The 21,963-nt window shown below is 38.1% G+C and overlaps 1 protein-coding gene across 4 annotated transcripts in view; it reads left to right on the forward strand.

Annotated features, from left to right (window-relative positions):
• Positions 1 to 21,963, forward strand: part of LOC112573143 (KICSTOR complex protein SZT2-like) — a 98,586-nt gene that overhangs the window by 9,121 nt on the left and 67,502 nt on the right. For all 4 annotated transcript variants that reach the window (XM_025253233.1, XM_025253231.1, XM_025253230.1 and 1 more), the window contains exons 8-19: positions 1,067 to 1,287; positions 1,828 to 1,967; positions 2,175 to 2,329; positions 2,651 to 2,747; positions 3,195 to 3,329; positions 5,090 to 5,239; positions 5,952 to 6,221; positions 6,387 to 6,701; positions 6,896 to 7,132; positions 7,901 to 7,979; positions 9,836 to 9,957; positions 10,978 to 11,140. In XM_025253233.1, coding sequence (XP_025109018.1) covers positions 1,067 to 1,287; positions 1,828 to 1,967; positions 2,175 to 2,329; positions 2,651 to 2,747; positions 3,195 to 3,329; positions 5,090 to 5,239; positions 5,952 to 6,221; positions 6,387 to 6,701; positions 6,896 to 7,132; positions 7,901 to 7,979; positions 9,836 to 9,957; positions 10,978 to 11,140 — 2,084 coding nt within the window. The remainder of the gene's footprint in view (positions 1 to 1,066; positions 1,288 to 1,827; positions 1,968 to 2,174; positions 2,330 to 2,650; positions 2,748 to 3,194; positions 3,330 to 5,089; positions 5,240 to 5,951; positions 6,222 to 6,386; positions 6,702 to 6,895; positions 7,133 to 7,900; positions 7,980 to 9,835; positions 9,958 to 10,977; positions 11,141 to 21,963) is intronic.

The following is a 21,963-nucleotide window of genomic DNA, read 5'->3' on the forward strand; positions in this document are numbered from 1 at the left end:
GCCAAGACATTACAAATCCAGAATCAGCAAGACCAAAACAAGTTCATATCCAGGCACCGACATAGGCAATGACCATAACCTTGTCTGGATGAGCCTGAAGGTGGAACACTGATCAGTCAACCCCCAAATTTGCTTTGACTTTCAGAGGCTGTGAGACCCAAGTGTTGTGGAAATCTTCAAGACCCAGAGTGTTGGCAAAAATTAACTATTCTACAATACTAAGACAGGACAAAACTTTAATCAATCTGGAAAAACAAAGAGTGACTCAATAAATGAACGCAATCATTAGTCACGCGTTTTTCAAAGTAAGGTTATGCAAAACGATGCCTTGACTACAGCACCATCATCTTAATCAGCCACCTCACCTTGAAGGGTGGGTAACACCAAGCTGGACAGAAGAAGAACTGGATGGCAAACAAGCTAATGGATTGGTCATTCTGTGCCGGCCCTGCTCACCATGGCTTGACTGACCTAAGTGGCAAGCCATGTCAGCTGTAAGGACCCTCCCCCCAGATTTTTCAGGAAACACATGGAACACCACCCAGATTCAAAGGAGTTATATTTGGGAAAAAACTCAGAAATCCTCTAAAGTACTTTTAAAGAAGGCAAAAACTTGTATAGAAATGATTTTGAAAAACCCACATGACAAATTTGACTGATGCATCTGCTACATTATGGCTTACCATTAGTCCTGTCAAGTCGATATCTTAGTGTTGTTTTAGTATATAAGATATGAATGTGTTGTGTGTTTATATGTGTATATTTAGATAGTGTAATAAAATTTTGAAATAATTTCCATACTTTTACTGTAATTTCCGAGTATTTTAATGTGATCATTCATTCCATGTGCAGTGAAAATATAGTTGGATATAAAGGCATTGAGTTCACAGCCTAGTTTGTGGCATGCACAGGCCACTAAATTATGGTTGTTAATTGCAAATGCTTAAAAACTCTAAAAAATAAATTGTTTCTAGACATTGAATATTGAAGTATTTAGTGTTATTCTACATAACATTATCATATGCCATGTGGGTTGCTTGATGTTTTTGCTGTGTTGTCTTTTCAGGGATTGTCGTGGTCACAGATGGCTTAGTGGGTGTTCCAGAAGCTAACTTTTTAGAGTCGTTATTGATGCAGCTAAGAAACAGCACCATAAGCTGCACATTCTTGAAAGCAGGATCCTCATTAGGTGTACAGCAGCAACTAGGACATGTGCCTTTTGTGGAGCTGATGCAATTTATTGCCACAGCAACCTTTGGTGGATACTTTGCTATGTGCCCTGATGTGGTCAGTATATTTACATAATGATTTAAGAAATGGCCACAGCAGCATTTGACAGAGATTTTGCTATTGATACAAATACCTGATCAGTAGTGTTTATATAGTATTTAGACTGCTCTGTTGTCTGTCTTGCTTTTTTAAAAATTTTTCTTGTTGGTTGTTGATTTTCTATGTTTTTGTCATCAATTCCATTATTAAGATTTTGCTATATGTTGTTTATTCAGCTGTACTGTAACATGCAGGTTGTATCATATTCTCAATAGTGTGATGCTATGCTTTTATAAGCTTATCTTCTTTTTATTATTATACTGTCGGTTGTTTATTTCCAAATTTCAAAGTCTTAATGTAAAGTGGGTGTCACTAATTTGTTTGAGAGATGTACTTAGAACATGTTTTATTATAGAATAACATTTAATTTCTTTTTGGACAGAGTAGAAGCTCTGTATTTTTCTGTGCCTAAGTAAATGTAAATTGATGTTTCTGGTAATAAGCAGATATTACATTTTTTATTTTTGAATGGGTTTTACATTGTATATCTTCTGCTAGGCTGGTGAAGACAGCAAAGAGCCTAATGTGTATCACCAAGCCTTGTTCTACTGGTCCTTCCAAAAGGGTTTAGAAGGTTATTATTACAAAGATGTGAATGATGACCCAGATGTGATAGGCTCGCCCAGCTGGATGCACAAGTAAGACTGATAATGGTTTGCTTACAAACTATCTGCCGCTAAAATAAACAGTTCCTTCTGTTGATGCATGTGCATGTGTGCATGCCTTTAAAATTTTTTTCAATGTTTCTTGGACATATATTAAATAACTTAGAGATAGTTAAAAGCTCACATCTTTTAAGCAGTTGTCATAAGTTGATTATGCTGCATTCTTTTTGATAATGTCAGGCAGCTATATTCACATCCTCTCAGAGGAAGGACCTATGGGCTGGATGTGTTGCGGAAGAAGCACCAGGAACGCTTGGTACAGGTGGGGCTTAATGGGGTCCTATCTGTTCGCTTACGTGAAGGATACACCATTAGAGAAGTGCATTTTCTTAAAGGTGTGTTGAAATTAAAGTAATTATGGATATTTTTTTGTTTTTTACTAGGAATGAGATTAGTTCCTTGATTCTGCTTTATGCATGTGCTATGTTTGAATGTAAATGGACAACTTTGGCTTGGTAGTATGTGTATGTGTGGTTTTTTGTTTCTTTTGAGAAAGAGAAGAGGTTTGTTGAGATGTTAGCAGAATGCTTATGCAAAGTCAAGAAAGTAAGTTTTTTCTATTAAATTTTGATAAAATGTTTTGTTTGGAAAATGTATGTAAATGTCATCAGCAGGTCAGTCCTTGCATGAAAATTCAATACCTTGCTCTGATTCAGGTGGTAGTGAAATTGAGGTGAAGCTACTTTTACCCTGGCGAGATTATGGAAAAATTGAATACAATGCAACAGCTGCTTGGCCTTTGGATAAGAACAAGTACGTATTGATAGTTGATTACAAAGATGATAATTTAATTTTGGCCTCCCACTGATGGTACTAGTTATTACAAAAATAAGAGTTTATAATATTAAAACCATGCATGTATTGTATAAGAAGCACTTGAATCTTTTAATGTAAAAAGTAAACAAAGTCTTGAGGGAGCATTTCAGAAGACTGCCAGGATAGACTGAAACTTGATTTAGTAATTAGTACATTGGGAAATAAGTGATGATACAATAGGAAGGGACCTTTTTTCAGTCATGGTTTCTATACTGGGAGCTGAACAAAATTGTAAAAGTATTTGAAACCTATAACAAAGAGAACCAACCAGTAACTGCACAAAACACTGAGGGCATCAGGAGATGCTTGGTCTTGAAGGTGTGGATTCTAAATCTGAAGAAGTAACAGAAATCAAAAGATTTCATCTAATTATTATTTGTGTAGAGCCCCTACCAAAGTAGAGATTTATCTGGAGGGGAGCTATGACTTTCTACATGAGATCACCTGCAATCGTGGTCAAATAGTCAAGAGTCCTTATCGCACAGCGAGCACAAAGAAGTTCTGGCATCTACTGCAAAAGTAAGTACAATTTTTAATAGAGTAGAAAAGGCCAGTAAGGGAAGCTCAGTCATTTATTTTAATCAAGAGTGATGGCAAGGTGTGGCATTGTTATAAGGAGTTTGGTGCTCATTTGTAGTTAGGTTTAACTCTTAGTCTTTTTATTTTAGAACATTTCTGAGAATTTATAAAAGAAAAGGTAAAGGTAGTCATTGCATGGGGAAGGAGGTGTCAGAAACTGCATTGATCTTGAGGAAAGCTTTTTTACAAATGCAGATCTCATTTAATCTCCCTTGCTGCCTTACCTTTCTCAGCCCTAAGAGGAGTTTCTGTTTTCGTTGCTTAAAGCACTGTGCAGATGTTACAGATTATAACTTTGCTCATAATACCTTTATCACAGTGTATCTCTTGAATGTTATTTTTGTTGTTTATTAGTTGTATTATTATATCACCTTAAATTATCTTTTTTCAACATTTCAGAAATGTGATTTTCTCTTGCTTTGATATAGCCTTAATTGTGGGTATAGTATAAAACAAACAATTGAGTGTTGTGTGTGTGTAGGTAGCGTGTAAAGTTTGTCACCTTTGTATGATGCCTGTTTTGTAGAATTATTAACGGCTTTGTTTGTTTGTTTGTTTTTAACGCCGTGCCAGCAGCTAAGGCTATATCACGGTGATATTAAAGGCTAACTCAAGTACAAGATTATTTTCAAATGAATAAGTTTAGTTGATTCAAATACAGTCAGCATTTTTTTCCCATCTGAAGATAAAGCACACACCATTAGCTTGGTTATGAGGGCAATCGCTTTTCTACTTATAGCCTTATTAAAGAGTGCTGTTTCAAAAAGTACAGTGATACCTCGGTTCTCGAACACCTTGACTTTCGACCAAATCGGTATTCGACCAGGAAATTCGAGAAAATTTTGTCTTGGAATCCGAACAAATATTTGGAACTCGAACATCCGAACGTCCGAGATGAGCCGAGTTGAGTCGAATGGCGTTCATTCGGCCCAGCGCGCCTTGCTTGCGTCATCAGTGTGAGTGCAGAGGAGAAAAAAACAGCAAACAATCGGCAAATTCTTCCGTAAAGAAATCAGACAAGCAACTGCAGAGCAAGATTCTGATTCTCCTCAGCAAAAGATACAGAGAACAGAAACACCAGAAGAGCAGTTACCCTCTGTTTTTATTGAAGAGGACTCCCCTTCAAAACAATAACCAACCCCCTTCCCTCCTCCCTCCACATTCATTCCCTCCTGCCATAAAGTTTGGTACAGGTACAGTAAATGAAACACAATTTACTGTACTGTACAGTACATTTTATTTATTTATTTATTTTTTGTTTTAATAAATACACTTTTATTTCTTATTTCTTGTTGAGGCTCATGTTTTTCTACATATTATATACAAATTAGGCCAGTAAATAGGCATTTTCTGGGGCTTGGAACGAATTAATCCAGTTTCCATTATTTCCTATGGGTTTCATTGCTTCGGTTCTCGAAAAATTTGGTTCTCGACCGTCCTCCCGGAACGAATTATGTTCGAGAACCGAGGTATCACTGTAATTTTGTTCTTAAGTGTGAATATGAAGAAGCATTATTATGATATTTTCATTGTTTTAAAAGGTGCAAGGTTAAATATAGTTGCAAGCCATTGCCATGCTTACAATGTTAATGATCTTGAAAGCATTATTTAAACATGATGTTTAAGCTCAAGAGATATGTCTTCTAAAGTTACGTATTCATATTCAGAATCAGTTCAAGACATTCATCTTTTGTTTGCAGTATTTCTCAGACTGATCAGTTGTTGATGCATCTGCAGTCTTTTGATTCCAATTCTGCTTACTATGAAGTCCCAGACAGCATACGCAGTGGTGTACCCTTGTTTGTACTGGACCCCGTCAATCCAGTACTCAATTCCCAGCTTAACACAAAGTAATAAAAAATTCCTTTACTTTAGTTTGCAGTTGCCGTTGAAGTTACTAAAATGCAGTATTATTCTGAATCAAGTTAAACAAGCATCATTTTGTTTTTCATTATTTGTAAGGAAAAGTTGTTGTACCTCTTTTAGATTGACTTAGTCAGTGATGCCCAACCTTTTTCGGCCTGCGGGCCATACACATTTCCGACATGTGTGTCACTGGCCTCTTTACCGCACAAATACAAAAAAAATAAAAAAAATAGAGCAGATACCATTGTTATTAGAAACAAGTTGTACTTACCATTAATTATGTAGTAATTTGTGGGATATTTGAAGTTGTTTACTCGAAACCAACTTCTGAATGTCCGGCTGCATTGTAGAGACACCAAGTCAGAGCACTGAATCGAAATGTTCGTCCATCGAAAAAAAGATTGAGAGCCGCCCCTACGTAGGGGTCTTTTATTTTATGACTAACATGCCGATTTCCTGCACTGTGGGCAGAAGTTTCACAGGCCGGATGGCACCGCGTCGTGGGCAGGATATGGCCCGTGGGCCGTAGGTTGGGCATCCCTGGACTTGGTAATCCATGGCCTAGAACTGAGGCAATATTGTAGTTTTTTTTTTTAAACTGCTGAAATGAAGTGCACTGGAAGAAGTGAATGAATAAAGAAAAGTGAGTGTTGTGTGACTAAAGGATTAATAACATACCTAACTATGGCATTGCAGAGAACCATCACTAGCACAGTTTGCCTCCTTCTGGCGGCCAGTGCTTATGCTGGACACCAACATTTGGCAGAAGTGGGTGCACTCACATCGTATTGGACTTGTGCTTGAACAAGACTTGCCTCTACCACGTTACTTGCATGTACCCAATTCTAGCGGTCGGTTCAACATACTGCAGTGTCGCCAGGCCCTGGCTTCTCTTACTCAACACTTACGTGACTGGGCTACCTTTGTCCTAGCTGAAAACCACTCCTATATCAAACTTCTTTACAGGTCAATAAATGTTTAAGTAATGCTCATTTAAAATTAGAATTTTTTTTGTATGGTTAATTTCTTTCACCTTACATTTATTGGCATTATCTGTGTATTATTGTTTTGTGTGAGTTGCAGTTGTTTGTAAGACTGAAAACTTAAAAGTATTTCTTTTTTATTAAACAGACAAACAGACAAAGCGCCAACATTTTTCTGCATGCTGCGTTTGATTGCCAAGCCTCCATCTGTCATCCTTCGTCTGGCATTCCTTGGCGGCACTCCAAATAACATGCGGCGACATGAAGTGCAAATACTAAAAGAAGAGCTAGCAGAATTGAAGTTTCCTCAGCGTAACACGCAAAAATCTGACAAGAAGCCTGCACTGAAGCTACCAGCAGGAACTATGAAAGAGAAAGAAAGAAAGGCTCCACTGCTGAGAGAGTGGTCAGAAATCAATTGCTGTACAATTCTGCAAAAGCCTGTGGAGAAAATTCTGATTAGGTAGGATTTTACTGAGAAATTTTAAAAAAAGTAAATAACATGGATTTATTTACTACAAACAATTCTGATGATTGTAGCAAATGATATTAATGCAGACAGAAAAAAAGTCCAAGGTTAATTTTAATTACAAGAAACAGTGTCTATAAAAGGAAACAAATCTTTATGGTGAAAGCTTGTTGCTGCATGTATTCTAGATATGAAGAGAAACCAGAGGATATCTCTACTGCACATGACTCCCTGGGATCTGCCTTCAGAGGGGAGGGACTTGGTGTGGGAGGGCAGGCTGGGATGAGGATCAGACCAGTACATAGCAAGTTTAATACACTGTCACATTACCTGCTTCACTACCGCTGGGTGTGGTCTGTTCAGCTTGCTGCATCAGTTCCTGTGAGCCTCAGTACCATCAGCAAGATGCTTCAGACACTTACCAAGTAAGGCAAGAGGAGCCTGTGGAATTATTATTGTCTGAGATATTAATATTGCTGTAAACTAGTGAAGATGATTGAAGTCAGTTTTTATATTTTTATGTACCTGCTAAACCTGTTCTTAAAGTGTAAACAGTCTTTTGTTTTTATTTGTGACAAATCAAGGTTAGAATTTCTTCTGACTGGCAGTATGCAGAAGTCTCTTTTTATAATTTTCACACCACAAACTAGGGTGGGCTGTACATAATCAAACTTAATATCCCTTTGCACGAAGAAAAGAGAAAATGCAAGTTTTTAAATCAAATGGAAAACCAAACCTCATGTGCACAAGTATAGTCTATTTTTATCTTGGCTACAGTCTATCAATCTTTGCAAAAGTGCTTGTACAAAAAGAAGAAAAATAATCAAAAACGTAAGTGGGATTTCTTTATTGACAATTACCAGACATATAAAGCATCAAAATTAATTTTTAGTGAATAATTCTACTGAGAAAATAATGAGCAGACAATTTGGCAGGACATCAAAACCCACACTATAGCCCTGTTGCTACTCTTTCGTTACAACATAGTAACTAATGTGTTGGATAAGTGACCATTTTAAAGTGTTATTATTTTATCCAATTATATTTTAATTAAGAAGAATTAATATCCATAAACTGTTCAGTCTATTGCATTTGAATTAATTTATTTTCATATGGTGGCAGTAAGTGAAAACTTAGTCATTGAACTGTACACGAGTACCTGTGTGTTTATAGATTTTTGTATATGTTTGCAGGATCAGGCTACAAGAGGGCTTTCATTTTGCAGCAGCTAATTCTGGGATCAGCAACATGGTTCTTGAAGTAGACATGATGGTTAGTTTATCTTCTTTACCTTGCAACTCAAAAGACATAACACATTGAGAACATATTCTTGTGAGTAAAAATGCTCATTTACATTTTAGATGTTTAGCAGCAGGTTTTCAGTCATATTCTTAGTTCCCTGATCATGATTGATGTATAATTTCTTCTTTGACGTTTTTTAGAACTTCTTTCTGTTCACTGGTTCCTGCGTGTGCGGACATTTCGCCGACGGACTTTTCACCGACGGACGTTTCGGAGTCGGACGTTTTGCCGACTGGACGTTTCGCAGCTGGACGTTTCGGAGTCGGACGTTTTGCCGACCGGCGTTTCGCCGCCGGACGTTTCGCCGCATTATGTCAGAGAGAGAGAGAGCTTACTTACTTCTCAAAGAATGAAAGTAAACTACTAGATTACACAATAATTCTTTATTTCAAAACAAATTTTTACACACAGACTTCACAGACAGTTCACTTTGATTGTCACAGATTATGCGCAATAGCTTTGAGAAAAAACATTGATACAATGGCGAGAGAAATGTGTGAGCTAACGGTTCACATGAGGAGGGATAGTGAGAGAGAGTTCACTGATACATTGATACAATGGCGAGAGAAATGTGTGAGCTAAGGGGCGTCCCACACTTGACTTCGGCTAAAGGTCCCGCGTGAAATGCCGAAATGAAGTGCCCCGCGCCGAAACGTCCGGCGGCGAAATTCCGGTCGGCAAAACGTCCGACTCCGAAACGTCCGGTGGCGAAACGTCTGGTCGGCAAAACGTCCGGCTCCGAAACGTCCGGCGGCAAAACGTCCGTCGGCGAAAAGTCCGTGTACCGGTTCCTGTAACAATGAAAGGCTGCTTGCCCTTTTTCTGTGCTGTCTTTGGCTGCTTCACCATCACTTTAGTATTTTGGGAAGGTTTAGTGCCTGAACACAGGTCTTGATTATTTGTGCTATTTAGGCTGAGCAGTCTGATTCCTAGTTAACGCTTTTGTCTTTGCTGTTGATCTGCATCAAGTTTTGTGTCTACCATTGATCTGTAAATCTGTGGTGCTATTTCATATGTTCTTTGATTGATTTCTGTGCCTGCGACCATTTTCTTTCCGCTCCACTCTCTGTGTCATTTTGCTTAGATTTTGGATCCATGCATTAGCAGTGTTGTTTTCAGACTTGAATTCTTTTTTCTGCGATTGTTCTGGAGAGTTTTGGTGCTGCGCTCTGCCAGCAAGCCTTGTGCGCATTGGGGGTGGGTCGGATATGGCTGACATTGTACTTCTGCAGGAGGCTTATAGCAGTTGTGTGGATGGAACAATGTTTTTGTCTGCTAGGGCTGAGCAGCAGCACCAGGAATTGCGATTGGTGCTTCCATACAAGTGTCCTAATAACTTTTCAGCTACTTTTTGAAGCAACACTTTTCAAAGAAGATTTCATGAAATGGACTCTATGCCAACTGCATCTGTGCTAATGGCCTTCACTTTCTTCACACAAGTGGCTACGCTAAGGGGCACAGAGTGTTTTCTTTGTTTTGAGACCAGTGTCCATGATTATGGCTTTTTTCTTCTTTTCTTTTTGAGCCTAACTTTGATGGTGGATGAAGCATTCTCTCAATCACCTTTATTTCTATTCTGCTGTGCATTTACTTGCATATTATATATTCATAAATATGCTGTCCTTAAAATGTGTGCTTGTGCACCTTTATGTAAAGTGCTTTGAGTCCAGCTAATGCTGGAGAAAGGTGCTATATAAATGTGCTAATAATTATTATTAAGATCTATTTTGCAAGTTACAGCCTTTTTAGTCTTATTTACTGTGGACTTTTTGCATCTTTTTGAAAACCTCTGGTGATGTTTCATACACTTTCCATTTCTGGTCCAGGATAATTCATTTACAGGAAAGCCACTGGATGTAAATTACAAAGAACACTCTGAAGATGAGCATCAGACATGTGTGCTACAGTATATTGTTTTTCCTCCACATAATAAGACATCTGTTGACAGGTATTGATTTGGTACATTGTATGTGTATATGCCATCTGCTGAGTGTTAATTAATAGAAAGAACATTTCCTTTCTAATAAACCCAATAAGGCACATAAAATGAAATTCTCAAGCATAGATGATTTAGTTAATTTATTTTTTGTCATCATCATTGCCATTCTCTTGGAAGCACGAGGCCCTCCTTATTGGCATATGCTCTTATTTTCCCCATTGGTCATAGCATTGATAATGTAACCTTATTCATTCATGCATTGTCTGTCACTAAATGCTGTTTCATTTAAAAATAAATTCATGTCATTTTTCCAAATTTGACATCAACAGTACAATTATCCACGAGGGAAATTAAAGTGGTTTGTTAACAAGTATAATGCTGATTAGGCTGACAGGATTATGAAGGCTAGATGAGTTGGTCAAGTGGAGGGCATGTAGAATAAGTTGTAGGAGTGACGACTTGCATCTGTAGCCAGACTTCAAGAGGTAGAACTTGCATTCCAGGACATGATCAGTAATATTGAGGATGTGAAATGCTTCGGCATGGTTCTAGTGATTGTGGATGTTAAATGACTAGAAGGTTATGGACTTGCATCGTGAGGATTTACATAATACCTAAGGGGAAGTAAAGGACATACTTAAGATGGTATATGCAATCAGCCATTTGGTGTAACTTGTGTTCTCATGCATTGTGCATTCATCTTCTGATCTTTCTTTTTTCCCAGGAGGAAAATTAAAGTGCATTAACAAGTATCATAAGACATATTTCATTTATAAATTACTCATTTGACAAGAAATTTTATATTTGAGAGTCAGTGCTTGCATCTCAAGATATCTATAATATTTACCTCGTGTGTAAAGTACATATGTTTACATATGATGGATATCAGGGTTTCGATATGCTTTATAAATATGTATTTGAAGATATTACCTGTTTATGAAACCCAGTGTATTGAAAACGCATGGAATGCTTGTTTCTATAATTGCACATCTGATGAGCTTTAAATTTTTTGTTCTGACTGATTTGCAGTGTATCAGAGGAAGACACAGATGAGATGGAAACAACAGAGGCTGACGGTGAAGTACAGATCGTGACTGAGTGCTGGATAGAACCACAGTTTGGTGTCTGTGTCAATAATACCCCAGAACGTCTGCATTTTGAAGGATTGACTGCAACAGAACTTGCAAAAGCAGTGAGTATGACTTCTTTTGCTTAACTCGTTATTCAAGAAACTTGCTGAAGTAGTATGTGGTCATTTTTACTTTGCATATGAGTCAGTGCTGCTGCTACCCAAAATGGCACTTTGCTTTATTGTGACTGGTTTGAAGTTACATACTTTGACGCATCAGTGTGATATTTACAGCCTTTGGCCTGCTGTACTTTGTGTATCCTTCCTTACCACTGGTCAGTCTGCAATGTATATAGCGGTCCGGTGGCGCAACGGTTAGCGCTGTTAGCGCCTGTCACCAATACAGTGAAGGTTGGCTGCCCGGAGTTCATTTCTCGTCTCGGGCACGCTGATCTTTCTCTGCACGTGACATCTGTTTACAGGGCTGGCTGCTTGCCGTAATATAGCCTTAGCTGCTGACACCGCGTAAAACACCAATCCCCCCCCCCCCCTGCAATGTATATAATATTTATGATCAAAGCATCTCAGGCAAGGAAACATTTCAAAATGCATACATTATTGTTATGTGTGTGATGTTTATCAAAGAAACATCATCAACAGTTAAAAAAAAATTGTATAGGATTTCCCCAGGATAAAACACCTATCATGGTACTTGGTTTTCAGATAACAATATGTAGTTGTCTATGTAGTCTCTTATCAAAACCAAAAACTTTAAAATTAACATAGATGTCGAGGAAAGCAGTATGGAAAATAGGTCTGCAATGATGCATCACCTTGCTGTTCTTGTTTCCATACATAATGTTCAGCAGCACCTGCTTTAAGTTTCTCTCATTGTCAGAAATGTGAAAAACTCAAGTGATGGTTGCATGCTGATATGCAGAGTTTGGGAGTGCTTTTTATCAGCTTATTGACTGCTTTGGCATATATCTGTGCCAAGGCTTTAGCAATAAATAATTGTTTTGGATGCAGTGAATGATGAATGAAAGATTCAATGAAAGAATTTATGTGTGCTCCTACAGTGTGTTCTGATGGCTCGTACAGAGTAAAGACAGTGGATTTAAGAAGGAAACTGATATAAGATGATTGAGCGATTATTCTTCTACAGTCAAATCTCCCTACTATGCCACCCCTCTACTATGCCACTCTCGGTATTATGCCACTTTTGCTCGGTCCCGACTATAAATTCAATGTAAAAAAAAATTTACTATGCACCCCAGACTCTCCCTACTATGCCACTTTTTTGTGACTGTTAAAAGACACAAGTTGTGAAATTCCGCGCAGTGCTTGATTATTATACTGTACGTAGTGTGGACATCGCAGTTAGGTGGATGGAACATAGCACGCACACAGGGAGGGTGGAGGCTGGCAATGTGGGGGTGGTGGTGGTCGCTGGCCGGGTGACAGCCACGTGACAGAGGGAAGGTGTGAGGGGGTCGACTAGCGACAGGATGCAGGTGCAGCGGATGTGGTTGGAAGGGGTGGAGGATGAAGAGGTGAGGGGAGAATGAGAGGAGACAGCTAGCGAAGCCGATGATTCTTGAGAGCTTTGGACCAGACCTGGGCAAAAGGACTCCTGTCTCTGACCGGCCCACCCGCCAGTTATATACTATACATACAGTATTAGTAAAACTGAGTTAACTATATTAGTCCGGCCCTCTAAAACCATCCCAATTTCTCATGCGGCCCCTTGGGAAAATTAATTGCCCACCCCTGCTTTGGACTGACGGGTAACTTGAACAAATAAAGCCGTTTTTACGAACCCTCTCTACTATGCCACTCTCGCTACTATGCCACTTTTGCTCGGTCCCGGTAGGTGGCATAGTAGGGAGATTTGACTGTATTAGAATATTTTACCTTTACCTCTGCTAGCTTGATATTGCTAGCTTTAGTTTTTTGAAAACTAATTGTGTTACCTGATGCATATATACCTGTTTAAGTTAATAGATTTCATTATGGATTTACACAATAAACTCAATAGAAAACAACATACATGTAAATGCAATTTAATTATGATAGTTGTAAGTTATTGTAGAAGACAGTGAAAAGAGAGATTAGAAATGTATGGGCATAAAAAGCCTTCTTATGCTATTGTTAACAACAGAAAGGAACACAATCAGTAGATATTGTTTAAAATACAAGTAAATTATGAAAGCCATTTATGCACATACAAGCATTCAGTACTTAGAAAGCTACTCTTTTTTTAAAAATTGGTGAAAACCACATTTTATGGATTTGCAGTTATAAAAATTACATTTGCAGTTTCCGAATAGGATGTAAACATGCGACAGCCAAATGGATTTCACTGATAAAGCTTGGGGAATGAGAAACTGCTGCAGGGAATGGGTTGAGCAGTAAATCTTAATTACTATGTAACTAAATTTTGTGAGCATTGATGATTGAGAATTGTGTCATGCACATAATTTATACCTTTAAAAACCAAGTACATCCTTTTATGCCATCTAACAGAATGTAAGTGATCAGAGTTTATGCACTACCAGAGCTAGATGCGGTTTTTGGGGTACAGAATAAAAATTGTAGTATGTAAAGTAAAGCAGTATGAGCCAGAAATTGCAAACTGTGACTGTATACAGAGCTTGAATGACCTGTACATGTTTTGCTCTTACTGTATGTGTTTGACATTGCCCTACAGTGCATTTGAAAAAGCACAAAAATTGTTTTGCTTTATAAAATAATTGTACTACAAGTAGCGGCACAAAGTTTGAGTAAGATTCACTATAACAACAATGACCAACATGGCGAGAAACCCTATAGTGCTAAGGGAAAACACTATCAACAGACAGGAATAAACGGGAGGCAAGAACCTTGCTTGGCTGACCTTATTAACTGTAACAAAGATGGAAATATTCTGCTGCTTCTAATGAAAAAAAAAATATATATATAGTCTTTTCACTTTAGAAAACAGTTTCAGTAAATGGCAACTATGAAAGATGCATGCCGTTAAATGTGATTCTTTCCCCAACAAACCTTAATTAAATAATCAAGTTAATTCTGGGTAAATCCAGTTACCAAGCATAACTGGCATTTTCACATAGGTCATAAAACATCAAACAACCTAGTTTATGCATCATCTGACATGCATACAGTGGCTGTACTATCAAGAGAAGTATGTCATAAAGGAGAACTAAGAAGATGTGCTGCATGTGACTATAAATTATCGATGAACAACCACAGTCCTCTGCTGCTGTTCCAAATAAGCAGGTATGCCATTTTCAATTTTTATCACTTTAGTAAGCATCATCTCTATCATTAAATCTATCATTTCTGCAGAATCTTTACTCATAATTATCTGTTAAATCAAAAATAAATTTATAAGTTTAAAGATTATTATTATTTGATTTTATTAGCATGACAAAAAAAGAGAAAGTGTTCAACCTGTAATTCTCTTTTTTCTAGATATGGTGTCATTAAGATCAGAATTGTGGAGAAGAAACAAAGAAGCAAGGTATAGTTCCAAACTAAACAGCAGTAGAAGTGAGACAACATATGGTACACTCAAGTGATAAGGAGGATCGTGAATGAACTGCATGGATTTTCTTCATCAGTGCCATGTGATTTGAACTAAAAAAAATTAAAGGATATTTTTTTCACTTCAGATTTATTGTCATAGTAAAATTGAGGATTATCCTAGGACAACTGAATATAGTCTGACATTTTTGATTAACATGAATGCAACGCAACTTATGTTGCATCATTCTCTGAACACCATTGCTTGACCAAGAAAAAAATCAACCAAATCAAGATCATAAAATGGCTTATTTTCAAAAGATATTGATGTGTTTGAATTTATGATAAACATTGGTTTTTGTTTTAACCCTTCAAGATCAGTATATGACAAATGAAACAAAATTTTTATGTATTTTATTTTGAGTACGAGAAGATTAAGTTATTACACCCAGTCTTTGACTGGGCATAATACTTCATAAGTAGTCAAAATATTGGTTATGTACTTTGTTTGGTTTGTATTCTTAAGAGATCACATAAGGTTTGTGTATTATTGTGCATATATTTCGGTTCACAGTGATGTGGGGAAGCAGAGAATCATAACTAGATTAGATTGTGCTCTTTAGTCCAGTTTAGAATTGCTAAATCACCTTCATGGTTTTGTAAAAGAATATACATCTACTCTTTCATGAGGATGGAAGTTGTGGCCTTTTTCTGTGATATCTGGGATACTGTGAACATAATCTAAAAATGAACTGTTACAAGACAACCATCATTCACATCAAGTGCCCTCAGAGATTCTTTTACCCAAGGTGGGGCCCTGAAAGGCTTAACAGATCCTATTCTTCATTTCTTCTAACACTTTGCTGCTTCAATTTCTAGAATATCACAACATAAGCTGATATATGTTTATAATTTTGTCTCCAAAGAACTGTTGAAAAGGGCCATTTGTTTAGATTTATTTTTAGTTTCCTGTTTAGATCCAATCTTTCGTTGACTCTTGCATCCATTAAATCCTGAAGATTGCCTTTGATGGTTTACATTACGTTGTGATGATTGCTTTAGGCAGAGCTTAAATTTCTGTTTTTAGAATAACATTTCTAATTTTTTAACATTTCTCAGATATAGATTTTTTTTTCATCATTTAGGCCTTAGGGTATACAATGCTGAAAGGTTTCTTAAGTGCAGTTGCATTTCTGATTCTTTTAGTGCAAGAATAGTAGGTCAGCATCAATTTTATTTTCTATGCTCATGGAGATGTTTTCATGATGCAACAGACAGGTATAATAGCCAAGGTAGAGGTAGAAATCTGCTTTTTACTGCATTGTGCATTGCAGCTATTTATATAGGTCTCAGAATAATATCTAGAGGGACATCAAGTTTTGAATCATTAAGGTTTAATTAGAGGTTTAGTTGCCTTCCTACCTGAGTAAACAGGTGTACATTAATGTATGAGTGTGTATAAGAGAATGAAAGCGACAGGTCTGTAGAAACAGACACAGAAAATGAGGAGGAATGTAAATGAGTTGTAAATAAGTTGTGGTGTGTAACTGAATTCTTTTAACATCTGTGTTTTTTAAAAACACAAATGCATGAGCAATATAAATGAACATGTTAAGGGTTTTAACTAAATCAGTTTTGTTTGGACTTGTGTGAATGTGTTCTTTTGTCTTTTTCTTTTTTTTTTTTTTAGTGAGTCTGTGTGTGCATATGTGTGTGTGCATGTATGCGTACAGATACATGCAAATAGACTTGTGTAAGGGAAGAAAAAAATTCGAAAGGTCAATTTGGTGAACACACAACAGAACACCCATTTGACTGTCTGATAAATTGTTTACATAAGGTGACCAGACGTCCCGCATTAGGTGGGACAGTCCCGCTTTTGACCTCGTGTCCCGCCTGCATCCTGCCCAATGTCTTGCTTTCTGGCTTTCTGGCAAGTCCAGCAAATGTCCTGCTTGTCTTTAAAAATCTGAATACCGTACGCTGATTCGCATCCGGCAAAGTCAGAGGAAAGCCCCCCCCCCCCCCTCCCCCAACTTTTTTCGGCGTTCTTTGACGGTGACGACACCATCATTGGCACGTGTCCCGCTTTCGCCCCCGAAACATTGTTGTTGTAGTTAAAAGGAAAGTGCTTCCACCTGAAGGCGATTTTGCACACCCGAAACGTCTGGTCACCTTAGTTTACATAAACATCTACTCAAAATGCCCACTGATAAATGATACTGACGAAAAGTTTGGCACCTCTTTGGTAACAATAAGCTGTAATGTCAATCTGTTTATGCAATATCAGTCTGTTATTGCTTTGTTGTCATGACTGCTGTCTACTATACTTTTTTGCTAACTGCCATAATATCTTCGCTGGTCCTTGGGCATTGTGATCCAGATGAACTGACATAATTTGATTGATAAAAAAATCCTTGGAGATTTCCACACCAGTTGCTTTCAGAATCTATTGAATTGGGAATTTCTTCTGGTTTATTGATTTTGGTGTTATGGTTACTGTGAGAAGCTGAAGAATTGGGATTTTTTTTACTTCCATTTCCTCTTTACTGCCCTCTTTGGCATTAGCCGTGTGCTCCATACCCATCAGTTGTGGTGAGTGTTCCTCCATTTTGATGATCAGATTCTTCACGTAATAAAGTAGACTCACTGATGTCTTCTTTGTTTTCCGGCCCATCAGGTGAATTGAGCACACAAGCTTCCATTACTATACAGCACTGAGCATGTGTATTCTTGCTTGACACCATTTTTGCTGTAAAAGAAGGGTTTTAATGGGAAATTTTACAAACTTCCTGCCAAAGTTTCTTCCTTAATGATCTAAGGGATAAAATGATGTTTTAAAATGTCTCAGCTAGCTCACCTAGCATAACATTAATTTTTTGCATTTCATGTCATTAATATAAAGATCATAATGCATTACACAAATGTGCTTAACAACTACAGCTTAGGCACAGAGAGTAGGCCATTTAAATTCAAAAGAAACAGAATGAGTTTATGAAATAAAGCAAGAATACAAAATCGATGTTTTTAGTTTGTGGTAGACATTTATATCTAGATTTATTACTATATACACCAAATTAGCAGTATTTCTTGACTATTTTTCATATGTACTTACTAAGCCATATGCATTATACTCGAAGTTGTCCAGGAAATAAAATTTCTTGTAGTCATCTTTGACCATAAGGCATTCCTCCTTCTTGATATCAAATCTCTATGCCTTTTATGTCAGAAAGCCCTGGATATTCTTGGAGCATTTGACCATTTCAGCGGACCACATGGTCTTTCTTTGTCTGTACCATTTCCTGTTCTGCTTCAAGCTGGACTATGGTTTCATCATCAATGGCTCTGCTCCAGAGTCCTCTTTTTACTCTTTTCATCATCAGGGGCTCTTCATCTGTTTGGGTGCCTTTTGCACCACTCCTGTACAAAGTTTGTATGCAGATGCTGGTGAACCCCTATTTTCTCTTCCTTGTCTAAAGCTTAGCATCATGCGGTAATAAATGACATAGTATTATAATGCTGTAAAGGCTGGAACTCCTTCAGAATAATAACGTAAAAAAAATTGACCAACAGAAAATGTAATGCCAATGAATGCACCATGAAAACTATAGATTATCTCCGTCTCCTGAGGTGCTATACGCAGGACCCCGTTCAGGCACAGGGCCTTGGATGGTCGTCCCTGCTTGCTAGCCTTGTGCCTGAATGGCCATCAACAAACTGAAAGTGAATGATGACATAGCTAAGGTCCTTCGTACCGCCTCTACAAATAAACTGAAATGTGTGCCTTCCTCTACTACTTTTGGTTTCTCTGGGGCAAATATCACTCTTTTTCAGACCATCAGGAATCTTGGTGTTATTATTGACTCATTGACACATCTGTTGAGTCTGACATCATTGCAGTCTGTAAATCAATCTGGCTTAGCTTTACAGGATCAGTTGCCTCAGACCCTTCCTGTTGGTTTCTACCACTAAAAAGCTCATATCTGTTTCAATTTTCCTAATCATTTACTTCAAAACTTCAAAAGGCTCACAGAAATGTCCTTCGTAACCTTCTGTAGATGAAATTCAGAGCATGATAACTCTTTCTGGGCTAGCTTCACTGGCTTCAAGCGCAAGTTTACACCGATTACAAGATCACCTCACTGTGCTACTACTATTGACTTCTTGGCCTTGCCTCAGCAACAACTCTAACCCTATCCCATACCTGTCTGAGCTACTGACTCCTTACCACCCAAGTTGTTTCTTTGGTCTGTATGTGTTGTTCTCCTTTCTGTGTCATGCATCAGACTGGAGAAATTCAGTAGATGCTCATTCTTCTCAGGCCACATTGTTTGGAATTCTCTCCCCCTTTTTTCTTTGAACTGTTTTTGTTCGAAACTTCAGATCGAATCTTAAAACCTCTTTTAAGAAATATCTTGCATAATCAAACATACTATTCTGCTCTCTTCACAGTTCTTCATCTTCATTTACACACATAGTTTATGTTTGCTATGGTGTCATCCATTTGCTGATGCTTATGGTTGACTATTAGTTGGTAGTCTTTCGTGTTAAGCAGCACATAGACCTTACACAGGGAAATGTGCTGTACAAATTGAGCTTTTATTATGAAATTGACACAAGATGTAATTTGTTGTACATTATGAAACTATCACAATTTTTACTAGAAAATTTTTTCTTTTATCTGCTTCCCAGAAATAGATAATACAGTAACTGTCAGTGCATCACATAGAACTATCTCGGTGATTTTTCTGATTGATAATTGGATCGAGTCACTCTGGATTGAGTCACACTTTTCTTTGATAGAGATAGACATGTTTAAACAGCTAATGCTACTTTTTATACCATTCATTGTTTTTGGTACATTTCAAAGACTTTGTCTGAGAAAGGACAAAATTAAAGTAAAAATATTAAGTGTTAAATCTGGCTAGACAAGATAACATATTTAGTAAATTATCCATTGTATTGTATATTTGAGCATTGCAGCCAACAGCAAGATCATAACTCTGTGCCTTTGAAATGGTACACCCAGTTGGGAACATGTTGAAACTAAAACAAGATATGATATCTCATTCAGTCTTCAGTCTGCTGATGGCTAGTCTTTATCAGAGCTTTGAAGAGGTAGCTTATCACAAGAAGCAGAAAGCTTTCCCAGGCAGAGATAGGGACTTTGTGCAGGTTATCTTATCATGAAGTGGTATACTCTTGGTGCAGATCCTGTGCAATCAGAGCTTGTGGTAGTACACTTTAAATCTTATTTTAAAGGCTGTTTGAAATCTTAGGCCAGCTCTGACCCTGAAGTTACCCTTACAGTACACTTTTTATGATAAATGTAGAATATTATTTAGCTAGAGATAAAGAAATTTATCAGTGACCTAGATTTTAATTGAAAGAAGCATGGTTAAGATATATTCTAGAATAATCTTTGCTAATAATACATTAGAATATGAGATTTGGGAAGAATGTTAAACGCTGACTGTATCATTTACATACTTGCCTGTCTGCTATAAATGTCTCTATCACTGTGCTCCTGATTACCTGTCTTACTGCCTCACTCTCCAGCATCCATCCTGCACATTTTGTTCGTCAGCTAATACACTTCAACTCACTGGGGTCCAATGGTACAACAGTCAGCCCCTGTCAGCAACACATCAACTATTGGCTGTCCTGTGTTCAGATCTCATCTTGGGGGAAATCTTTGCAAATGACATCTGTTTACAGGGCTGGCTGCTTTGCCATGATATAGCCTTAATTGCTGGCTCTGAGTTACCCCCTGCCTTTGCATTCCCCACACCATACTCTTCTAGTCAGTGAGCCCAGGGCTGGCTGCTTGCTATAATATAGCCTTAGTTGCTGACACGACGTAAAACACCAATGCCCCCCCCCTCTAGTCAGTGAGCCTTTGCCTTTTCTGGTTCCTTTGCTTGGAACACTTACCCTTGCCGCTTTGCCAAGTTTCAAGTGGCAGCTTAAAGGCTCACCTCTTTCAGATGACTTTTGAATACTCTCCAGCCCGTTTTTTTTTATATAAGATGGGATCAGTCCACTCTCAGCATTTCCAAAACAATTCATCACAGACTATGGATGAGATCCTTGATATGTGTGTGTGTGGCTTGATGTGCATGTGTGTTATTTGGAATGTGTTTGTTGACAGTTCTCTCTTTATCTATATTCTACATGAAATCTCTTTTTCAGAAAAAAAATCCTTAGATGAAACAGATGCTGTACAAAAAGCATAATGTGGGCAATAGTGGGAAACTGAGAAGCATCTCTGTGTGTAAACAGTATTTAATATCTGCATTTTAATGCATTTTATAACTTTTGTAAAGGCATAAGTGTGTGTATATCTGTAGTATATAACCAGGAGAACAGTTTGCTAGATTTTGACATTGATTATAGCTGGTAATTCATTAATTGAGAATGTAATTACTGACAGATCTCCACATTAATCACTAGCAGCATAAATCATTATATCCATTTTTTCCTCTGCTGTTTTATTTATATCTTCTGTTTTTTCCAGCTTTTCTCCTGTCCTCTTTTTCCCAATAAAATCTTTCACCTCGGTTTCTCATCTCAGTGGCTTTCATCTCTGTAGGCCAGAGTATATTCCTTCTGTGGCCCTGGTGTAGTTTGTCACATCCCCTTGTTGGAGAGAAAATGTGTGAAAGTCTGTTGAGGGGGCCTGGCCATGTTTTTTAGTAGTAGAGGGTGCATATTAGTCCCAGGTGTGAGTCAAGCCATTGCCCTGCTTCAGCTGTCAGTGCAATGGCCACGGGGCTATCTTTGTAAGTCCTCAGCCCGCTGCTCTGGCTGTGATGGAACTGCCCACAGTAGAAGGAAGAGGCAGCTATCCAACACATTTGTGTGAAATCTGGCATTATTATCCTGATACTGTCACGTACTTGGTGGCTCTGCAGATTCGGCTTCCATACCAAGCCTCATTTCTTCAGCAATGGTAGCAATATGGCCGACCACTTCTATTTCTGTTCAGAGATGACGTGATTCCTCTGAGATCTTGTCCTACTATCTGCTTTCATGCCGGTCACTGGTTATTTCGCCCCAAGACCATATTACCCCAGTCATATTGTCCCACAGCCTGAGTCAGATTGTCCCAGCTATGTCCATATCATGTTGCTGTGGCAGGAGTTCCGACATGCCAGCCACCATCTGCTTGCCTTGCTGTTGGCTCTTCGGAGCTGCATGCTTGGCTTAAAGCATACCTGCTGGTGTCCTGAGCAAAGCTTCTTAATCATGACTCATTATCTGCCCTCCAAGCTCTTCTTACTCAGTGTACTGACCACCCCTTGTAGTCCGCTTCTATGCTGTTCATGGGGCTCATCACAAGAGGGGCATTTTTTTTTATCGGGGCTCCTGGCCATGCAGGCATCCCAAGCTCATTTTGAGGAGACCAGGCTATTGAGGTA

Source organism: Pomacea canaliculata, linkage group LG10, assembly GCF_003073045.1.
Source record: "Pomacea canaliculata isolate SZHN2017 linkage group LG10, ASM307304v1, whole genome shotgun sequence".
NCBI lineage: Eukaryota > Metazoa > Mollusca > Gastropoda > Architaenioglossa > Ampullariidae > Pomacea > Pomacea canaliculata.